Source organism: Erinaceus europaeus, chromosome 12, assembly GCF_950295315.1.
Source record: "Erinaceus europaeus chromosome 12, mEriEur2.1, whole genome shotgun sequence".
In the NCBI taxonomy this organism is placed as follows: domain Eukaryota; kingdom Metazoa; phylum Chordata; class Mammalia; order Eulipotyphla; family Erinaceidae; genus Erinaceus; species Erinaceus europaeus.
The window spans coordinates 62,331,699-62,350,661 of NC_080173.1; the positions used below are offsets into that span (position 1 = coordinate 62,331,699).

An 18,963-nucleotide genomic window follows, 5' to 3' on the forward strand; every position below is an offset into this window, starting at 1 on the left:
TTATGTTATGTATGTACAAACTATTGTATTTTACTGTCAACTGTAAACCATTAATCCCCTAAGAAATTTAAATAAAGAAATCAAGTCTACAGTAATTCTATGGTAACCTCTTGAAACAGGTATTGCCCCCTTTCCCCACACACACCCATTTATGAAGCAGAGCCAAAATTCATATCTAGTTCCAGTCAGAGCCCACAAGGACCAGACTCAGTGGGGCCAGTCTACAAAGCACTTGCCACAGCTCATCTCTCTAATCTCCGATTATCCTGGGAGGATGGGGGGTGACCTGCCTTAAAACACATAGTTGTCTAGGAGCAGGGAAGGACTCCTGGCTGCAGAAGTTAGGTTAGACAGGTTCTTTCCTGCAAAATAGACTTATACCTGTTTGGATATGATATGGTGATGCCTCAGAGGGCAACTATCAGATTATGCCTGGAGGTCTGGCTTTGAAGACTCAGGGAAGAAGTCCAGAGGAACTCAACTCCCAACCAGAGAGGCAGATCAAGGCAAGGCTACAACCCAGTGGGAGCAAGGCTTGCAGCCTGACGCAGCTATCAGTGCAAACCTGCCCCAGGCCTCAGGCCACCTTTGACAACACAAGGACAATCCTGTTCTTCCTTGCAATGCTTTGAAAATGGAAGGAAATCAGACCACACTTAAGAGGGTTAGGCTGATAGATCAAAAAGTGATTTGATTACTTTTTTTCAACTTCTGCCTTTAAATCCAGAAGAGAGATATAAATAGTCCCCCAAATCACTATAGACTTCACAGATTTAAAAAGCCCCTTAAGAAAATACCTGGTCTCATCTTCTCAATGTATTGATGAGCACGCAGGCCCAGGGGTCAAACCACCTAGCCAAAATGGAGAACAAAGTGTAGGCGGTACGGAGCAAAAGCACTGGCTCTCTCTGTGGGTCACATCTATGGATTCCTGGGACCCAGCCCACGCTCCTGCACACTGCTTACTACAATTCTCCAGCTCGCCAAAGGCTTTTTGCTCATGAAACCTCAAGCCTCCAAGAAATTCATCTCATACTCTGGATTCAAGACTTGGATATGAGGCTCATCCATGGACAGAAATGACATACTGTGAAGTCAGACCAGCTAGTGTTCCAGTACTCACTTTGTACTCAACTCATTTACTGCGCTAATTCAGGCTAAATTAACATCACTCCCTCCATCACTATCTCAACTGCACAACAAAACTAACTACTTCGAGGGTTTCTAGGAGCCAATGAAAGAACAGTGGTAACCTCTAGGGCTGATAGTAGACATAAAAAACCCCTCTACCAACTTAAATGCCCCTTGACTGATGACTAGATAAATAAGTTATGAGACATGCACCCAATGGAGCACTACTCAGCAATTTAAAAAAAAATGACATTATGCCCTTTGGGACAAAATAGATGGATCCAGAGGTGATTGTGTCTAGTGAAGTAAGTAAGGACATAAAGTACAACTACTGGATGGTTTCACTCATGTGTGGGAAATAGGGAATTGAGTGGTCCTGACAGTGCTGTGGTGGATAAAGCACTGGACTCTCAAGCATGAGGTCCTGAGTTTGATCCCCAGCAACACATGTGCCAGAGTGATGTCTGGTTCTTTCTCTCTCTCTCTCTCTCTCCCTCATCCTATCTTTCTCATTAGTAAGTAAATAAAATCTTGAAAAAAGAAAGAAAGAAAATAGAGAACTGAAACATAATGAACTTGGGGGAAAAAAAGCAATCAACATGTCTCTAAAGACCTTGCAAAAACTATGATGATTATCCTTGGGGAACAGTGGGGGCACAAAACTTTAATGGTGGGAGCTGTGTGGAAACTATACCCCCCTACTGCCTTATAATTTTGTAAATCACTAATTAAACATTTTGTAGACTGAACACCACCGGACAAGTAGAATTCTTAAGATAATCACCTTAAGCAACATCACCTGTCTTCAAGGGTGCATTTAAGGGGTGGGGAAGGGTAGACCACCGATGACAGTTCACTGTATGTTCTCGCGGCTTCTTTCTGTATGCCCCTGCTGGATCTCAGGCCCAGAATGGCCCACCCCACCTAGACCCAGGTGATCCAGGACAGGGCCAGATGCCCACCGTAGGGCCCTTTGCTCAACCCAGCAGACCGGCCGATGTCGCCCTTCTGCGCTCTCGCCACCCACTCCTACCTCCAGGTCTCGGCTGGCATCGGTCAGGGACACAGGCGAGCAGGTCTTGTGCTCAACCAGGCAGACGTGACAGATGCACTCGTCGTGCTCCGGGCAGAAGAACTCGCGCAGCCGGTTGTGCTGCGGGCATTTTCGACGCATCAGATCGAAGATGGGCTCCTGCAACTGGTGGTCCCGGAAGGCGGGGCTTTCGCGGTGCGGGAGCAGGTGCTCCAGGCAAAAGGATGCCATGCACACCACGCAGGTCTTGACGGCGGCTACCTTCAGGCAGTGGTCACAGGCAACGTGGCCAGCCCGGCTGGGAGCCGTGGCGCGCTCTGGAGGCGTCCAGCCGTCGGGGAGTGCCTCCTGGGCCATCTCGGCCTGCAGGAACTGCTCCACCACCGCGCACAGCACCGTGTTCTTGTGCAGCTGCGGACGCGCTTGGTAGACGGCGCGGCACTGAGGGCATCGGTACGGCGCGCCTTGCACCGACCACGTCTCCTCCAGGCACAAACCGCAGAAGTTGTGGCCACAGGGGGTGGTGACTGGCATCTTGAAGGGTTCCAGGCAGATGGAGCATGACAGCTCCTCGGCCAGGGGGAACAGCTCCGCCATGGCGCTCCTGAGAGGGGGGCCCACCTCACTGGCTGCAACTGCGACTGTGACTCCTGCAAGATGGCCCGCGCCGGGGCCACCAGGAATCGAAAGCGAGAGACAGGGGTGGGTCCCTCAAGCTTTCAGGAAGTCACGTGAGGCCGGGGCGGGGGCGGGACGACCGGTGCTCTCCTGGGACGCCCCCTCCACTCCCCCACTGTCGCCCAGGGGAGTAAGGCGCCCTTGTGGGCGGGGGCGCCAACTAGACTTCACCAGCGCGCGCCAGAGAGCTCCCTGCGAAGGGTGCGAGTGTTGGGGCTGGGGAGCAGGGGGTGCGGATTATCCTCACCTCGTCTCAGGGTGTTTGCAGCTAGAAGGAAGAAATTGACCATCAGGGAGAGAACTGATCCGGGGATCTGAGCCAAGATTAAGTCTGGGCTCTGCACACACACTCCTGAAAGAAGACCCTTCCTTCGGAGAATTCACCCCCAGATGTCCCCACTGATCCCTCAGGCAAGCCTGGTCTTAACAGCAAAACCCTTTACTAGTATTATTATTAATCATGATAAGGGGCCGGGTGGTGGCACACCTGGTTGAGCGCACATGTTACAATGTGCAAGGACCCGGGTTCGAGTCTCCAGTTCCCACCTACAGGGGGAAAGTTTTGCAAGAGGTTCTGAAGTAGTGCTCTCTCTCCCTATTTCACCCTACCCCCTACCTCCTACCCTCTCTATTCCTGGTTGTTACTATCTAATATAAAGATAATTAATTAATCATTAAAAACAACTGTAGGGGGCGGGGCGGTGACACATTCGGTTGAGCGTGCCCACTTGAGCACACACATCACCAAGTGCCAAGGACCTGGCTTTTTTTTTTTTATTTCTTTATTGGGGGATTAATGTTTCACATTCTACAGTAAATACAATAGTTTGTACATGCATAACATTTCCTGCTAGGTCCTCTGTCATAGATTTTTTAACTTTTCCTTTTTTTAATATTTATTCCCTTTTGTTGCCCTTGTTTTATTGTTGTAGTTATTTTTGTTGTTGGATAGGACAGAGAGAAATGGAGAGAAGAGGGAAAGACGGGGGAGAGAAAGATAGACACCTGCAGACCTGCTTTACCACCTGTGAAGCGACCCCCTGCAGGTGGGGAGCCTGTGGCTGGAACCAGGATTCTTACGCGGGTCCATTAACGCATTAAGCACTTGGTGCGCTTAACCCACTGCACTACTACTGCCCGACTCCCTCTGTCATCCTTTTTGGACCTGTATTCTGCCCCCCCCCCCCCAGGACCTGGCTTTAAGCCTCCATCCCCACATGCAGATGTGGGGGACAGCTTCAGGAGAGGTGAAACAAGTCTGCAGGCATCTTGCTTTCTCTCCCTACCTCTCCCCTCTCAAATACTATCAGTTGGACAGCTGGCCCCCCTCCTTCTTCTTTTCTTTTCTATTTTATTTTTTCTATCCTTCATTTCTCTTTCCTGGTTCTGATATAAGGAGCAGACTACAAGGGACAGGTTCAGGGAGAAATGGATGTCTTCTCCTTTGTGGATGATGACCTTGCAGGTGCTTCTGTGAGCAGAACTGGAATGAAAAGTGTGGGTACAGAGAAAACCCCAAGGACAAGAACACCAGCTGCAGGCTGTGACTCTTCCTCCAGATACAAAACAACTCATTGTCAACACATACTGCCAGGGCACCTTGCCCCTGAGCAGGGCAATAGATGAACACATGCAAGGCTAAAGCCAGTTCTTTGATGTTGGCATTAACCACTAATGATAGTTTGCATACCCTATTGCTTAAAGAAAAACTATAGAGAGAAAGTATTCATGTAACAGAGCATGTTTACCTTTCCAGAGAGAGAGAGAGAGACCTGTAGTACTGCTTCAGCACTCATGAAGCCTTCCTCCCGCAGGTGGGGACTGAGGGTCCTTGCACATTGAAGCATGTATGTTCAACTGGGTGCACCACCACCCGTCCCCTGTATATTTTCCTAATAAATTTTCCCTTGCTTACCTGAGATCTTGGGGTGCCATTGTTTCTTTTATTTATTTATTTATTTATTTATTTCCCCTTTTGTTGCCCTTGTTATTTTATTGTTGTAGTTATTGATGTCATTGTTGGATAGGACAGAGAGAAATGGAGAGAGGAGGGGAAGACAAAGAGACACCTGCAGACCTACTTCAACGCCTGTGAAACGACTTCCCTACAGATGGGGAGCCAGAGGCTCGAACCAGGATCCTTACCCCAGTCCTTGCACTTTGTGCCATGTGCGATTAACCCACTGTGCTACTGTACAACCCCCCCCCATTTTTTTTAACTGTTCCTTCCTGAATTCCAGTATATCAGCATCAGCATGTATCGGCATGCCACCCCATGTAGTCAAGAGTAACACATTCATGTTTAGACTGGGTGATTTCTTTTAAAAAAAAAAAAAAAAGAAAGAAAAATCATTTGATAGAACAGAGAGAAATTGAGAAGGAGGGGGAAGAACAAGGGAGAAAGAGACAAAGAGGCACCTGCAGCACTACTGCTTCACCATTCATGAAGCTTTTGCCCCACAGAGTGGGACCAGGGACTTGGACCTGGATCCTCATGAAGACGTGTACTTAACTAGGTATGCCACCACCTAGACTCAGATTTCTTATCATGCTACCAATCTAGCTTAAAAAAAAATTCTAGTTCTTCTTTACTGGGGTTTGAAGAAAACACAGCTTGACAAAGTTTTTCATTCGTTCACTCACATGCATGCACATTCAAGTCTAATACTGGAACTTTAACTTTTTAAAAAAGATTTTACTGGGAGTCGGGCTGTAGCGCAGTGGGTTAAGCACAGGTGGCACAAAGCACAAGGACCAGCATAAGGATCCCGGTTCCAGCCCTGACTCCCCACCTGCAGGGGAGTCCACTCACAGGTGGTGAAGCAGGTCTGCAGGTGTCTATCTTTCTCTCCCCCTCTCTGTTTTCACCCTCCTCCCTCCATTTCTCTCTGTCCTATTCAACAGCGGTGACAACAATAATAACTACAACAAAAAAACAACAAGGGCAACAAAAGGGAATAAATAAATAAAATAAATATTAAAAATATATATTTTACTTATTAATGAGAGAGATAGAAGGAGAGAGAGAAAGAGAACCAGAGTGTCACTTTGGTACATGTACTGCCTGGGATTGAACTCAGGAACCCATACTTGAGAGTCCAATGCTTTATCCACTGAGCTACTTCCCAGACCACAGAACTTTTAACATTTTTCCCAAAAAATTTTTTTTCAAATTTATTCCCTTTCTTTTCTTAAAGTTACTCCTGCCCCCAATCCAGGAAAAAGTTGGTATACAGGAGGTGAGAAGTGCTTAAGAGAAGGAATGGGAGTACAAAGAGAAAGATACGTTTAGGGGAGAATTTAACTGGAGTTTGCAGTGAGGACAGGGAGTAGGCAGTAAAAATCAGAAGAGAGTAAATGTCAGGCTAGGGAGATAGCAAAATAATGACTTTCAGGCATAAGGCTCTGAGCTCCCAGTTTCAATCCCCAGTACCACCATAGTGCTCGGAGGAAGAAAAAAAAAAAAGTAAATGTCTGACTACTGCCAGCAGTAATGACTATCATTCTATGAAGCACAAATTGTGTGTTAGACAAATGACTTCTCTTTTTTTTTTTAGACATTCTTTTTTAAATTTTTTTAAATTTTTAATTTTTTTTACCAAAGCACTGCTCAGCTCTGGCTTATGGTAGTGCAGGGGACTGAACCTGGGACTTTAGAGCCTCAGGCATGAGAGTCTCTTTGCATAACCATTATGCTATCTACCTCTGCCAAATGACTCTCTTACAGTCCTTATAAACCCTCTTAGAACCCCTGTCCATTTTATAGATGAGAATCACATACTTTATACAAAGTAGGGTAGGAATTCTAGCTCAGGATTGCTTTATAAAATACTTTTTTAAAAGAGGTTTGTTTGTTTATATGAGAGAGTGATGTAAAGAACCAGAGCATCACTTTGGCACATGTGTTGCTGGGGATTGAACTCAAGACCCGAATAGCCAATGTTTTAACTAGTCACTGCATCATTTCCTGGTCTGGCTTTTATCCAACTTTTTAAAAATTTTTTTTTATTCATTTTTAATATTTATTGATTTATTCCATTTTTGTTGCCCTTGTTTTATTGTTGTAGTTATTGTTGTTGTTATTGATGTCGTCATTATTGGATAGGACAGAAAAATGGAGAGAGGAGGGGAAGACAGAGGGAGGAGAGAAAGACACCTGCAGACCTGCTTCACCGCTTGTGAAGAGACTCCCCTACAGGTGGGGAGCCAGGGGCTCAAACCGGGATCCTTATGCTGGTCGTTGCATGCCACGTACACTTAACCAGCTGTGCTACCGCCCAACTCCCTTTTTTTTTTTTTTTTTTGCCTCCAGGGTTATTGCTGGAGCTCAGTGCTTGCACTACAAACCCCACTGCTCCTGAAGGCCATTTTCCCCATTTTTGTTGCCCTTGTTGCCAGATAGGACAGAGAGGGGGAGAGAAAGATAGACACCTACAGACCTGCTTCACCATTTGTGAATTGACCCTCTTGCAGGTGGGGAGCCAGGGCTTGAACCTGGATCTTTATGCTGGTCCTTGCACTTTGTTCCATGTACACTCAACCTGCTGTGCTACCGCCCGGCCCCCTTATCCAACTTTCGTACTCCTGATTTGACTAGTCTTACTCCATCAAGACCCTATTTGTTGTCTTTCATATCTAGGGGTGTTATTAGTGTTTGCCTGGGGAGGAGGAAGAAAAAGAGAAAAGAAGGTGAATCTATAACGCATGCTGTCTTATTTTATTCTCACAATAAATGCTTGAGGCAGGGGTAATCATCTGGTGCTACAAATGAGAAAACTGAGGCTTAGAGAAACTAAATAACTTTCTTAAGACAATGGATTTCAGCATCCGGACAACTTGATCCCAGAAAGCAAGTATTTCCGGCCATTAAGTATGTACTACCTGGGAGGAGAAATGGGGCAGGTGGGTGGAGCAGTTTCCAGGAAATAAACACTATGAAATCCTCTGACTTAGCTCATGTAGGAGCTGTGGCATGGTGATTCAGACCTGAATGTTTGTAGAATTATCTGATTAAGAGGTACGGAAGTCAGGAATAGGGCGATAGCGCAGCAGGTTAAGCACACGTGCCACGCCAAGGGCAAGGACTGGCTTAAGGATTCCGGTTTGAGACCCCGGCTCCCCACCTGCAGGAACGTCGCTTCACAGGCGGTGAAGCAGGTCTGCAGGTGTTTGTCTTTCTCGCCCCCTCTCTGTCTTCCCCTCCTCTCTCCATTTCTCTCTGTCCTATCCAACGACGACATCAATAACAACAACAGTAATAACTACAACAATAAAAAGACAAGTAGAAAAAAAAAAAAAAAGACAACAAGGGCAACAAAAGGGAAAATAAATAAAATTTTTTTAAAAAGGTATGGAAGCCCGTGGTCCGGGAGGTGGCGTAGTTGATAAAGCATTGGACTCTCAAGCATGAGGTCTTGAGTTCAATCCCCGGCAGCACATGTACCAGAGTGATGTCTGGTTCTTTCTCTCTCTCCTCCTATCTTTCTCACTAATAAATAAATAAAAATCTTTAAAAAAAAAAAAAAAAAAGGTATGGAAGCCCTAGAAGGGTTGGTTGGACATGAAGATGACCAGGAGAGACATAATTTATCAAATTTCATGCAGTGGATATTTACTAAGAGCTGCCATGTTAAATTCCTTCCGCTGTAATTAGAGAATATACTTTGCATTATTTGAGGCTTTTATTGTGAGACTTGCTCTTATTACTCTATTATGGTCTATATTATTATTGATTATTGTTTGCAGGTGAGCCTATTTGTGCTTTTAAATCTAAAAGGATGACTCTTATAAACAACATACAGTGAGATCAGGTTGTTTTTTTTTAATGCATTCTGCCAATTTCTGCCCTCTAATTGGAGTATTGAATCCATTTACATTAAATCACTGATAAAGTAAGATTTACATCTATCATTCACTATTTTTATGTCTTATGCTTTTTTTAATCTTCTGTTTCTCTATCACTGCCTAATTGTATGTTAAACAGTTGATAGTGCACTGTTCTTATTCCTTTATTAGTTTTTCAGCATACTTTCTGCCCAACAGGTAGAATATGTGTGGGGCAATGCATATGCCATCAAGGTTCCCTGTTCTCTCCTTCATTTAAAAAAGTTACATATAAGGAGTCAAGGGGTATCGCAGCGGGTTAAGCGCATGTGGCGGAAAGTGCAAGGACCAGTGGAAGGACCCCAGTTCGAGCCCTGGCTCCCCACCTGCAGGGGAATCGCTTCACAGGCGGAGAAGCAGGTCTGCAGGTGTCTTTCACTCCCCCTCTTTGTCTTCCCCTTCTCTCTCTATTTCTCTCTGTCCTATCCAATAACAACATCAATAACAATAATAACTGCAACAGCAATGAGAAACAACAAGGGCAACAAAAGGAAAAATAAATAAATATAAAAAGTTACATATATACATATATGGAAGGGGGAGAATGTGGGTAGGTAGTAGAGTGAATAAATAGTTGGACTCTTAAGTATGGGGTCCTGAGTTTGATCCTGGACATTGCATGGGCCAGAATGTTAACTCTTTTTTTTTTTTTTTCATATTTACTTATTTATTCCCTTTTGTTGCCCTTGTTGTTTCTTGTTGTAGTTATTGATGTTATCGTTGTTGGATAGGACAGAGAAATGGAGAAAGGAGGGGAAGAGAGAGAGGGGGAGAGAAAGACACCTGCAGACCTGCTGCACCATCTGTGAAGCGACTCCCCTACAGATGGGGAGCCAGGGGCTCGAACCAAGATCCTTATGCAGGTCCTTGTGCTTTGCGCCACCTGTGCTTAACCCGCTGAGCTACTGACCCACTCCCCAGAGTGTTTACTCTTATTCTCTCTCCTCCTCTCATAAGAAATGAATGAATGGAGTGGGTAGATAAAATAATGGTTATGCAAAGAGTCTGTCATGCCTGAGGCTCCAAAGTTCCTGGTTCAGCACCCCCTCACCACCATAAGACAGAGCTGATCAGTGTTCTGGTTTAAAAAAAAGAGGGGGCGTCAGACGGTAGCGTGGCGGATTAAGTGCACCATTGTGCAAAGCGCAAGGACAGGGGTAATGATCCTGGTTCAAGCCCCTGGCTCCCCACCTGTGGGGGGGGGGGTTGCTTCAAAAGTGGTAAAGCAGGTCTACAGGTATCTATTTTTCCCTCTCTCTGTCTTTCCCTCCTTTCTCAGTTTCTCTCTGTCCTATCCGGCAATAACAATAAAAATGACAACAACAACAAGGGCAACAAAATGGAAATTCAGTTCCCAAATTCAATCCCCAGCAGCACATGTACCAGAGTGATATCTTGTATCCTCCCCCTCATCTTTCTCATTACGGGCAGTATAATTATTCTGCATGATATTCTAGTGGTGGATCTGTGTCTTTATACTTTTAGCAAAGCTCATAGAATGCATAATGCTAGAATGAAGCCAAAGTTAGACTATGGACTTCAGGTGATAAGGATATATTGATCTAGCTGTTGCCAATAGTCCAGTTCAGTCTCCAAGGCAATAAATTAGCACACAAAGCAAAGGAATTTAGAAAAGAAAATTAAAAGATTCATTCTTTGGCCAAAAAAAGAGAGGGAAGGATTCATGCTGTGGAAAAGAAATCCTTCTTCCTGAAGTGGCAGAAGAACAAAGAAGTTACAGTAATTCTATAACAATGGGAAAGAATATTTGTCATTCCTTTGGGGAAGAGTAGCATTTTCTGGGAACATAAGCACCACCCTCTTTATGCTTATTAAGATTTAGATCCTACAGGGATGCAGAGGTCACATATGCTCCTAAGCTGAATATGGGCCCCAGACCAAATCAAATCGATGGGGTCTACAGTCAACAATATTTATACCCCTTTTGCATATTAGGAAGCTACCCTCTTCCCTGATCCAGCTTTCTGGTCCTTCTGCCAGCCATGACATCATCTCCCCAGACAATAACTTGGATCCACCTGCATATCAGATTTCAGGCTCAGGGAGAAAAACCAACCAACCAAACAACAACAACAACAAACACTAGTCTAGCCACAGGCCCTTTGGAATATAACTAAAATATGCCCACTAGCTATCTACAAAATGGAGGACCCCCCCCCCCCCAACTCTTCATCTGCACTATTCCAGCCTTTAGGTCCATGACTGGTCAACAATTTGTTTGGCTTTGTATGTTAACTCTTTTCAGCCACCAGGTTCCAGATGCTAGCATGATGCCGACCAGACTTCCCTGGACAGATGACCCCACCAATATGTCCTGGAGCTCTGATTCCCCAGAGCCCTTTCTCACTAGGGAAAGAAATAAACAGGCTGGGAGTATGGATCAACCTGTCAACACCCATGTTCAGCGGGGAAGCAACTACAGAAGCCAGACATACAACCTTCTGCATCCCACAATGACCTTGGGTCCATACTCCAGAGGGATATAGAATAGGAGAGCTATCAGTGGAGGGGAGGGGAGGGGATACAGAGATCTGGTGTTGGGAATTGTGTGGAGTTGTACCTCTCTTATCCTATGATTTTGTCAATGTTTCCTTTTTATAAATAAAAAAAATTAAAATTAAAAATTTAGATCCTGAAAAGTGAGGGTGAAGGTGTGTTGCAATTTTACTATTTATATGAGGATTTTGTCTAGTCCTCCATCTCACTTTCTGGCCAATTCTAGTTCAAAAATGTCTCTGCTACTCTTTACCAATTTTATTTTATTTTAAAAAGATTTTATTTACTTATTAACAAGAAAGGAGGAGAAAGAACCAGACATCACTCTGGTACATGAGCTGCTAGGGATTGAACTTGGAACCTCATGCTTGAGTGTCCAGTGCTTTATTTATTTTTCTTTTTTAGGAGACTAATGTTTTACAGTCAACAGTAAATACAATAGCATAACATTTCCCAGTTTTTCACATAACAGTACAACCCCCACTAGGTTCTCTGCCATCCTGTTCCAGGACCTGAACCCTGCCCCACCCACCCATCCCAGAGTCTTTGACTTTAGTGCAGTACACCAACTTCATTTCAAGTTCTGCTTAGTGTTTTCTCTTCTGATCTTGTTATTCAGCTTCTGCCTGTGAGTGAGATCACCCCATATTCATCCTTCTGCTTCTGACATATTTCACTCAACATGATTTCTTCAAGCTCCATCCAAGATGGGCTGAAAATGGTGAAATCACCACTTTTAATAGCTAAGTAGTATTCCATTGTGTACATATACAACAATTTGCTCAGTCACTCATCTGTTGTTGGGAGTGTGTATTGCCTTATCCACTGCGCCACCTCCCAGACCACCCCTTTACAAAAAAAAAAAAAAAAAGAACAAGAAATACAGAGATCTCAATTCTATTTCCCCTACCCTCTCGATTTCTGCCTGTCTCTATCCAATAAAGATAATAAAAAGTTAAAATTTAAAAAAAGAAGAAATATTATTCACGGGACTGAATCTTACCAGGTCGGTCTATTGCTCTTCCTCTTTAAAAAATATTTATTGGGCGCCAGGCGGTGGCGCAGCAGGTTAAGCGCACAAGGCATGAAGCACAAGGACAGGCGTTAGAATCCCGGTAGTGGGGGGGGGGGGGGTTGCTTCACAAGTGGTGAAGCTGGTCTGCATGTTTCTGTCTTTCCCCTTCTCTGTCTTCCCCCTCCATTTTTCTCTGTCCTGTCCAACAACAATAATGATAACAGAAATGATAAACAACAAGGGCAACAAAAGGGGAGAAAATAGCCTCTAGGAGCAGTGGATTTGTGGTGCAGGCACCAAGCCCCAGCGATAACCTTGGAGGCAAATAATAAATAGTTCTTTATTTATTATTGGATAGAGACAGAAAACTTGAGTGGGTAGGGGAAGATAGAAAAGGAGAGGGAAAGAGAAACATCCGCAGCACTGCTTCACCACTCGTGAAGATTTCCTCCTGCAGGTGGAGACCACGGGCCTTGAACCTGAGTTCTTGAGCACTGTGATGTGTGCACTTAACCAGGTGTGTCTGGCCTCCACTCTCTCTCTCTCTTTTTGAAAGATTTATTTATTTATTCATTGCCTCCAGGGTTATTGCTGAGGTTCGGTGCCTATACCACCTATACCACCAATGTACTGCTCTTGGAGTGCATTTTTCCCTTTTTGCTGACCTTGTTAACTGTTATTGTTGTTGCTGGACCAGACAGAGAGCAACTGAGAGGAAGGGAAGACAGAGAGGGGGAGAGATAGATTCCTGCAGACCTGCTTCACTGCTTGTGAAGCGACCCCCCTGCAGGTGGGAAGCCAAGAGCTCAAACTGGAATCCTTAAGCAGGTCCTTGCAATTCATGCCAGGTGCACTTAACCGCTCGGCCCCCTCTTCCTCTTTTTAATATCCCCCAACCCCACCAGCGCATTGCTCAGCTCTAGCTTTTGGTGGTACAGGGGATTGAACCTGGTCCTAGGGGGCCTCATGCACGAAAGACTTTTTGCATAACCATCATACAACAGATTTTTTTTTTATTATTATTGTCTAAGACTCTTTATGAAGGGGCTGAGTGGTGGCGCACCTGGATGAGTGCACATGTTACAGTGCGCAGGGACCCAGGTTCAAGTCCCTGGCCCACACCTGCTGGGGGAAAGCTTCACGAGTGGTGAAGCAGTGCTGCAGGTGTGTCTATCTTTCTCCCTCCCTATCACCCACTTCCCTTTCCATTTCTGGCTGTGTCTATCCAATAAATAAATAAAGATTTAAAAAACAAAAGACTTTTTGTGCCTGTGTGATTCCACTACTCTCAGTTTATTCCCTCTTACTGCTTTCAGTATCAGAGAGAGAGGGAGAAACCTTTAAAGTGAGGAGTAGGAGGGGAAGAGAGAGGGCAGGGAGGAGGAATTAGGCCTGTTAAAGAGCTCACTTAGATGGTGTGCTACTTGGCCATTTGTTGACTCAGCTTTGAGCTCAGCCCCCACCCACTGAAGGAAGTCTTGGTGCTGTGGTTTCTTTTCTTCTCTCTCTCTGCTTCTCTGTCTCTATTGGAAAAAGTCATCCCAGAATGACAAAGCCCCAGAGATGATGAAGAGGCTTATTCTCTTTTCTTTACCACTTAATGAGTTTACAAGAACACATCCTTAAAGGATTCAGTTCCAGACCTTTTTGTTCAGTTTCTAATTATGGAATGTTGTTTATTTCCTCTTGCTCCACTACTAACCAAGCAATGAGGAGGCAGGAGCCTCAGTGTCTGGCCACACCCATGCTGTCCTGGGAATAATCTCCACCATCCACTGGGCTGGGTGTCCGCAAAGGCAACATGATAGAAGTGGCGACTTCATGTTCCTCAGCTGGCCACCTCCACTGAGGGCTGTGTGTTTGGAACATTCAGATCCCTTTTTCTTCCCTTCTGTCCGCTTGAGGACACATAGGAAGAGAGAAACCTCTGCAAAGATGGGGATTTGCTGTATCCTCACTTCATGCTGTGATTCCATCTAGGCCCAAGTCACCACCAGCTGCTTCTGCACCCTTTCACGCTCACCCCACCCCTTTTCTTAGCAGCCTCTCCTGTTTTTCCTGTTGCGCAGTGATTCTACTTCCTCATGTCCTGTGTGTGTTTGGGGGAGGGGGCTTTAAAAGGGGCTGTGGAGAAGAGCCCGGGGCTTTGAACACGCATGTGATACTGCTGAGCTGCCCCCTGACCACACCCATTTTTCTTTTCTTTTCTTTCTTTGTCTCTTTTTTTTAATTTTTTTAATATTTATTTATTTATTCACTTTTGTTGCCCCTTTTTATTGTTGTAGTTATTATTGTTGTTGATGTCGTCGTTGTTGGATAGGACAGAGAGAAATGGAGAGAGGAGGGGAAGACAGAGAGGGGGAGAGAAAGATAGACACCTGCAGACCTGCTTCACCACTTGTGAAATGACTCCCCTGCAGGTGGGGTTGGGGGCTCAAACTGGGATCCTTACCCCCGTTCTTGTGCTTTGCGCCACGTGCTCTTAACCCACTGTGCTACCGCCCGACTCCCTATTTATTTATTTATTTTAAAAATATTTATTTATTTGCTTTTTGTTGCCCTTGTTTTTATTGTTGTTGTAGTTATTATTGTTGTTGATGTTGTTGGATAGGACAGAGAGAAATGGAGAGAGGAGGGGAAGACAGAAAGGGATAGAGAAAGATAGACACCTGCAGACCTGCTTCACTGCCTGTGAAGCGACTCCCCTGCAGGTGGGGTATTATTATTCTTTTAATATTTATTTATTCCCTTTTGTTGCCCTTGTTGTAGTCATTGTTGGACAGGACAGAGAGAAATGGAGAGAGGAAGGGAAGACAGAGAGGGGGAGAGAAAGATAGACACCTGCAGACCTGCTTCACCGCCTCTGTAGCGACTCCCCTGCAGATGGGGAGCTGGGAGCTCGAGCCGGGATCCTTGCACCCATCCTCACACTTTGCCCCCAGTGTTTTGTTTTGTTTTTTTAAATAAAACTCTAGGAAATGAACTCTGGACTTCAAGAAAGCACCATATCACTGAGCAGCTTCTCTAGCCCAATTTTCTCTCTGCCTCTCTCATTTTGTTTTATTTTTCTTTTTATTCGTTTGACCACAGCATTTCTCATCTCTGGTTTAGGTGTTGTCAGGGATTGAAACTGGGTCCACTGGTGCCTCAGACAGGTGTGAGTCTGTTGCATAAATTGTTCTTATCTCCCTGGCCCTTTTTTCATAGTTTTTGAGAAGAGGGAAAAGACATACAGAGAGGAGAAATACCGCAAACAGTTCTACCCTCCACAGAACTTCCCTGTTACTATTCATGGTTCTCCCATGAGGTGCTGGGGCTGGACCTAGGGCCTCATACATGGAAGATGTGCTCTCTACTGAGTGAGCTATCTCCCAGTATTTTTAATTACCTTTTTTTTTTTCTCCCCAACACTGCTCTACACTGGCTTATAGTGGTGCTGGAAATTGAACCTGGGACCTTTGGTACCTCAGGCATGGAAGTCTTTTTGTATAACCATTTTGCTATCTCCCTAGCCCTTAATCGACTATATTTATTTATTTTATTGAGACAGTGAATGTAGAAAGAGAGGGGGAGATCAACAACGGTAGAGAATGTTCCATCCTCTGAAGGGAGGACAATATACTCTATGCTATACCTGAGGAAGATCGGTCCTGAAATTGGGGCAGCTTGGAACGTTTCTACTCATGACCACAGAATGTGAGCTCAGATCTACAGGGATGCAGAGGTCACACAAGCTCCTAAGCTGAATATAGGCCCCAGATCAGATCAAATCGATGGGGTTTTCAGTCAACAATATTTATACACCTTTTCCATGTTTGTGAGCCACTCTCTTCCCTGATCCAGCTTTCTGGTCCTTTTTCCAGCCATGACATCATCTCCCCAGACAATAACTTGGATCTATCTGCATACCAGGTATCAGGCTCAGAGAAAAAAAAAAATCTAGTATAGTCATGGGCCCTTTGGAATATAACTAAAATAGGCCTACTAGCTATCTACAAAATGAAGACCCTCAACTGTTCATCTGCACTATTCCAGCCTTTAAGTTCATGATTAGTCAACAATTTGGCTTTATATGTTAACTCTTTTTTCAGTCACCAGGTTCCAGATGCCACCATGATGCCAACTGGACCTCCCTGGGCAGACAACCCCACCAATGTGTCCCCAGATCCCTGTCCCACTAGGGGATGAGAGAGAACATGGGTCGACCTGCCAATGGCCATGTTCATCAGGGAAGCAATTACAGAAGCCAGACCTCCCACCTACTGCAACCCATAGTGATCCTGGGTCCATACTCTCAAAGGGATAAAGAATAGGGAAGCTGTTATGGGAGGGGAGTGGATACATAGCTCTGGGGGTGGGAATTGTACAGAATTTTACCCTTATTATCCTATGGTCTTGTCAATATTTCCATTTTATAAATAAAAATTTTAAAAAGAATGTTAAAAAAAAAAGAAAATAGCTGGCACATAGCTGTTATCATTTTTATTCTCCAAAGATTCCTTGTGATGATCTTTAGTCTCTGACTGTAGGTTTTAGTCTGGGACCAAAATGGCTACCATGGAAATGGGGCTGCTCAGGGAATGCTGCATTCACTTCCAGTTTCTTAACCAACTGGTGTGTTCAGATTGCTCACATGACCTGAGTTCCAGGACTTTGATTCCCACAGCACTGGGGCAGTCTCAACCCATGGGTGGCTACCTCTGGCCTCTGACATCAATTGCCTCTCCCAGTGTAGCCTAGAAATACTATTTCTTATGTGTACTCTGCTATGAAAAAACAAACAAACATGGTGCAGTAGATAAAGCATTGGACTCTCAAACATGGAGGTCCTGAGTTCAATCCCTGGCAACACATGTGCCAGAGTGATGCCTGGTTCTCTCTCTTCATATTTTTCTCATTAATAAATAATCTTAAAAAACAAACAAGCCAGAAAGCACTGCTTACCTGCTTACAGTACTCAGTTGGAGGAGTCAGTCTTGTTATATCTAAAACTTTTGCTTGCATTAACTCCTAAGCCAGCCCTAGTTGGGATTGTTGTTACTCCCTCTTCTCTCAATAGTTTTACTTATTTATTTTGGACAGAGAGAGAAATTGAGAGGGAAACAGGAGCAAGAGAGGGAGAGGGAGTTGAGCGCACTTGTGACCATGTATAAGGACCCCGGTTCAAGTCCCCTGTCCTCACCTGCAGGGGGAAATCTTTGCAAGTGGTGAAGCAGTGCTGCAACTATTGCTCTCTTTCTCTCCCTCTCTATCTTCCCCTTCCTCTTGATTTCTGTTTTATCCAATAAATAAATTAATTAATTAAATAAAATTTTTAAGAGAGAGGGAGAGGGAGAGACAGAGAGAAAAATATGACCTGCAGCCCTATTTCACTATTTGTGAAGCTTCCTCCCTGAAGGCAGGGACCAGAGCCTTGAACCTGGGTCCTTGCACTATAATGTGTGTGCTCGACCAGGTGTACCACCACTTGGCCCCTTCCCTCTTTTCTCTAGAATGGGAAAACCTCAAGTTTGCCAGGTTAGCACCCAGCAAAAATTTTCATAGAGACCAAGTGTAGTCCAGCAGAAGTAATTTTTAAGGTTTTTTTTCCTTTTTAATTTATTTGCTTATTGACAGAATAGAGCCAGAAATTGAGAAGGGAGGGGAGATGAAAAGAGAGAGAGATGCCTGCAGTACTGTTTCCACTACTCATGAAGCTTCTCCCCTACTGTGGAAAAGACTAAGGGGCTTGAACTCGACTCTGCAATGCACATTGTGACATGGGTGGTCAACTGGGTGTGTCACTGTCCAGCCGTAGAAGTAACTTTTATTATATTTTATTTTTATTGCCACCAGGGTTATTCTTGGGGCTCAGTGCTGGCGATACAAATCCACTGCTCCCAGCAGCCATTTTTTCCCTTTTCTTTCTAATTTTTATTAGGAAAGAGAGAAATTGAGAGAGGACCAGAGATAGAGAGAGGGGGAAAAAAGAGAGCGGGTGGTGGCACACCTGATTGAGCGCACGTTACAATGCACAAGGACCCAGGTTCAAGCCCCCGATCCCCACCTGGAGGGGTAAAGCTTTGCAAGTGGTGAAGCAGTGCTGTAGGTGTCTCTCTGTCTCTCTCTGTCTCTATCACTCCTCCCCCTCTCAATTTCTGGCTGTCTCTATCCAATAAATAAATAAAGGTAACTAAAAAAAAAAGATGGGGGGAAAAAGATACACACCTGCAGACCTTCCTTTACAGTGGAGGGGCCACCTTACATAACATAAATAATTAATGGAAAGTTATGGTACCTGCCTAGATAACAATGGGCCTTTTAATCTGCCATCCACCACTATGCTCCCACCTCCTTATGCAGGAATAGTACACAAGAACCTAGGTCACACAGTGAGCATACACAGAAGATGGATTCTAGCTAGAGTTTAACTTCGAACAAAATAAAACAACTCCTTAATCAAACAATGGAACAGATTTTGTGAAAAATGGGCTGTTCAATTTGTTTAAGGCCCCTAGAAACGTAACAAGCTTGAGTTTTCTATAAACCATTGTCTTCTGATGCATAGGGCCAAGAGAATGGCATAAAAAGTAGAATATTAATCTTAATAAATAGGACATTTGCCTAGCACACAGGTAAAAAAAAAAAACAAAAAACACAGAAATGGTGATGTGATCTCTAGGGCAGAAAGTGCCCCTGGAATGTAAATGTTCCACAAAGCAGGAGG

At 44.5% G+C, this 18,963-nt stretch overlaps 1 protein-coding gene across 2 annotated transcripts in view; it reads right to left on the reverse strand.

Moving 5' to 3' along the window:
• TRIM25 (tripartite motif containing 25) overlaps window positions 1-3,134 on the reverse strand; it is a 49,056-nt gene extending 45,922 nt beyond the window's left edge. For both annotated transcript variants that reach the window (XM_060203787.1, XM_007526703.3), the window contains exon 1: window positions 2,165-3,134. In XM_060203787.1, the coding sequence (XP_060059770.1) occupies window positions 2,165-2,761 (597 nt within the window). In that variant the 5' untranslated portion in view covers window positions 2,762-3,134. The remainder of the gene's footprint in view (window positions 1-2,164) is intronic.
• Window positions 3,135-18,963: the final 15,829 nt, after the last annotated feature.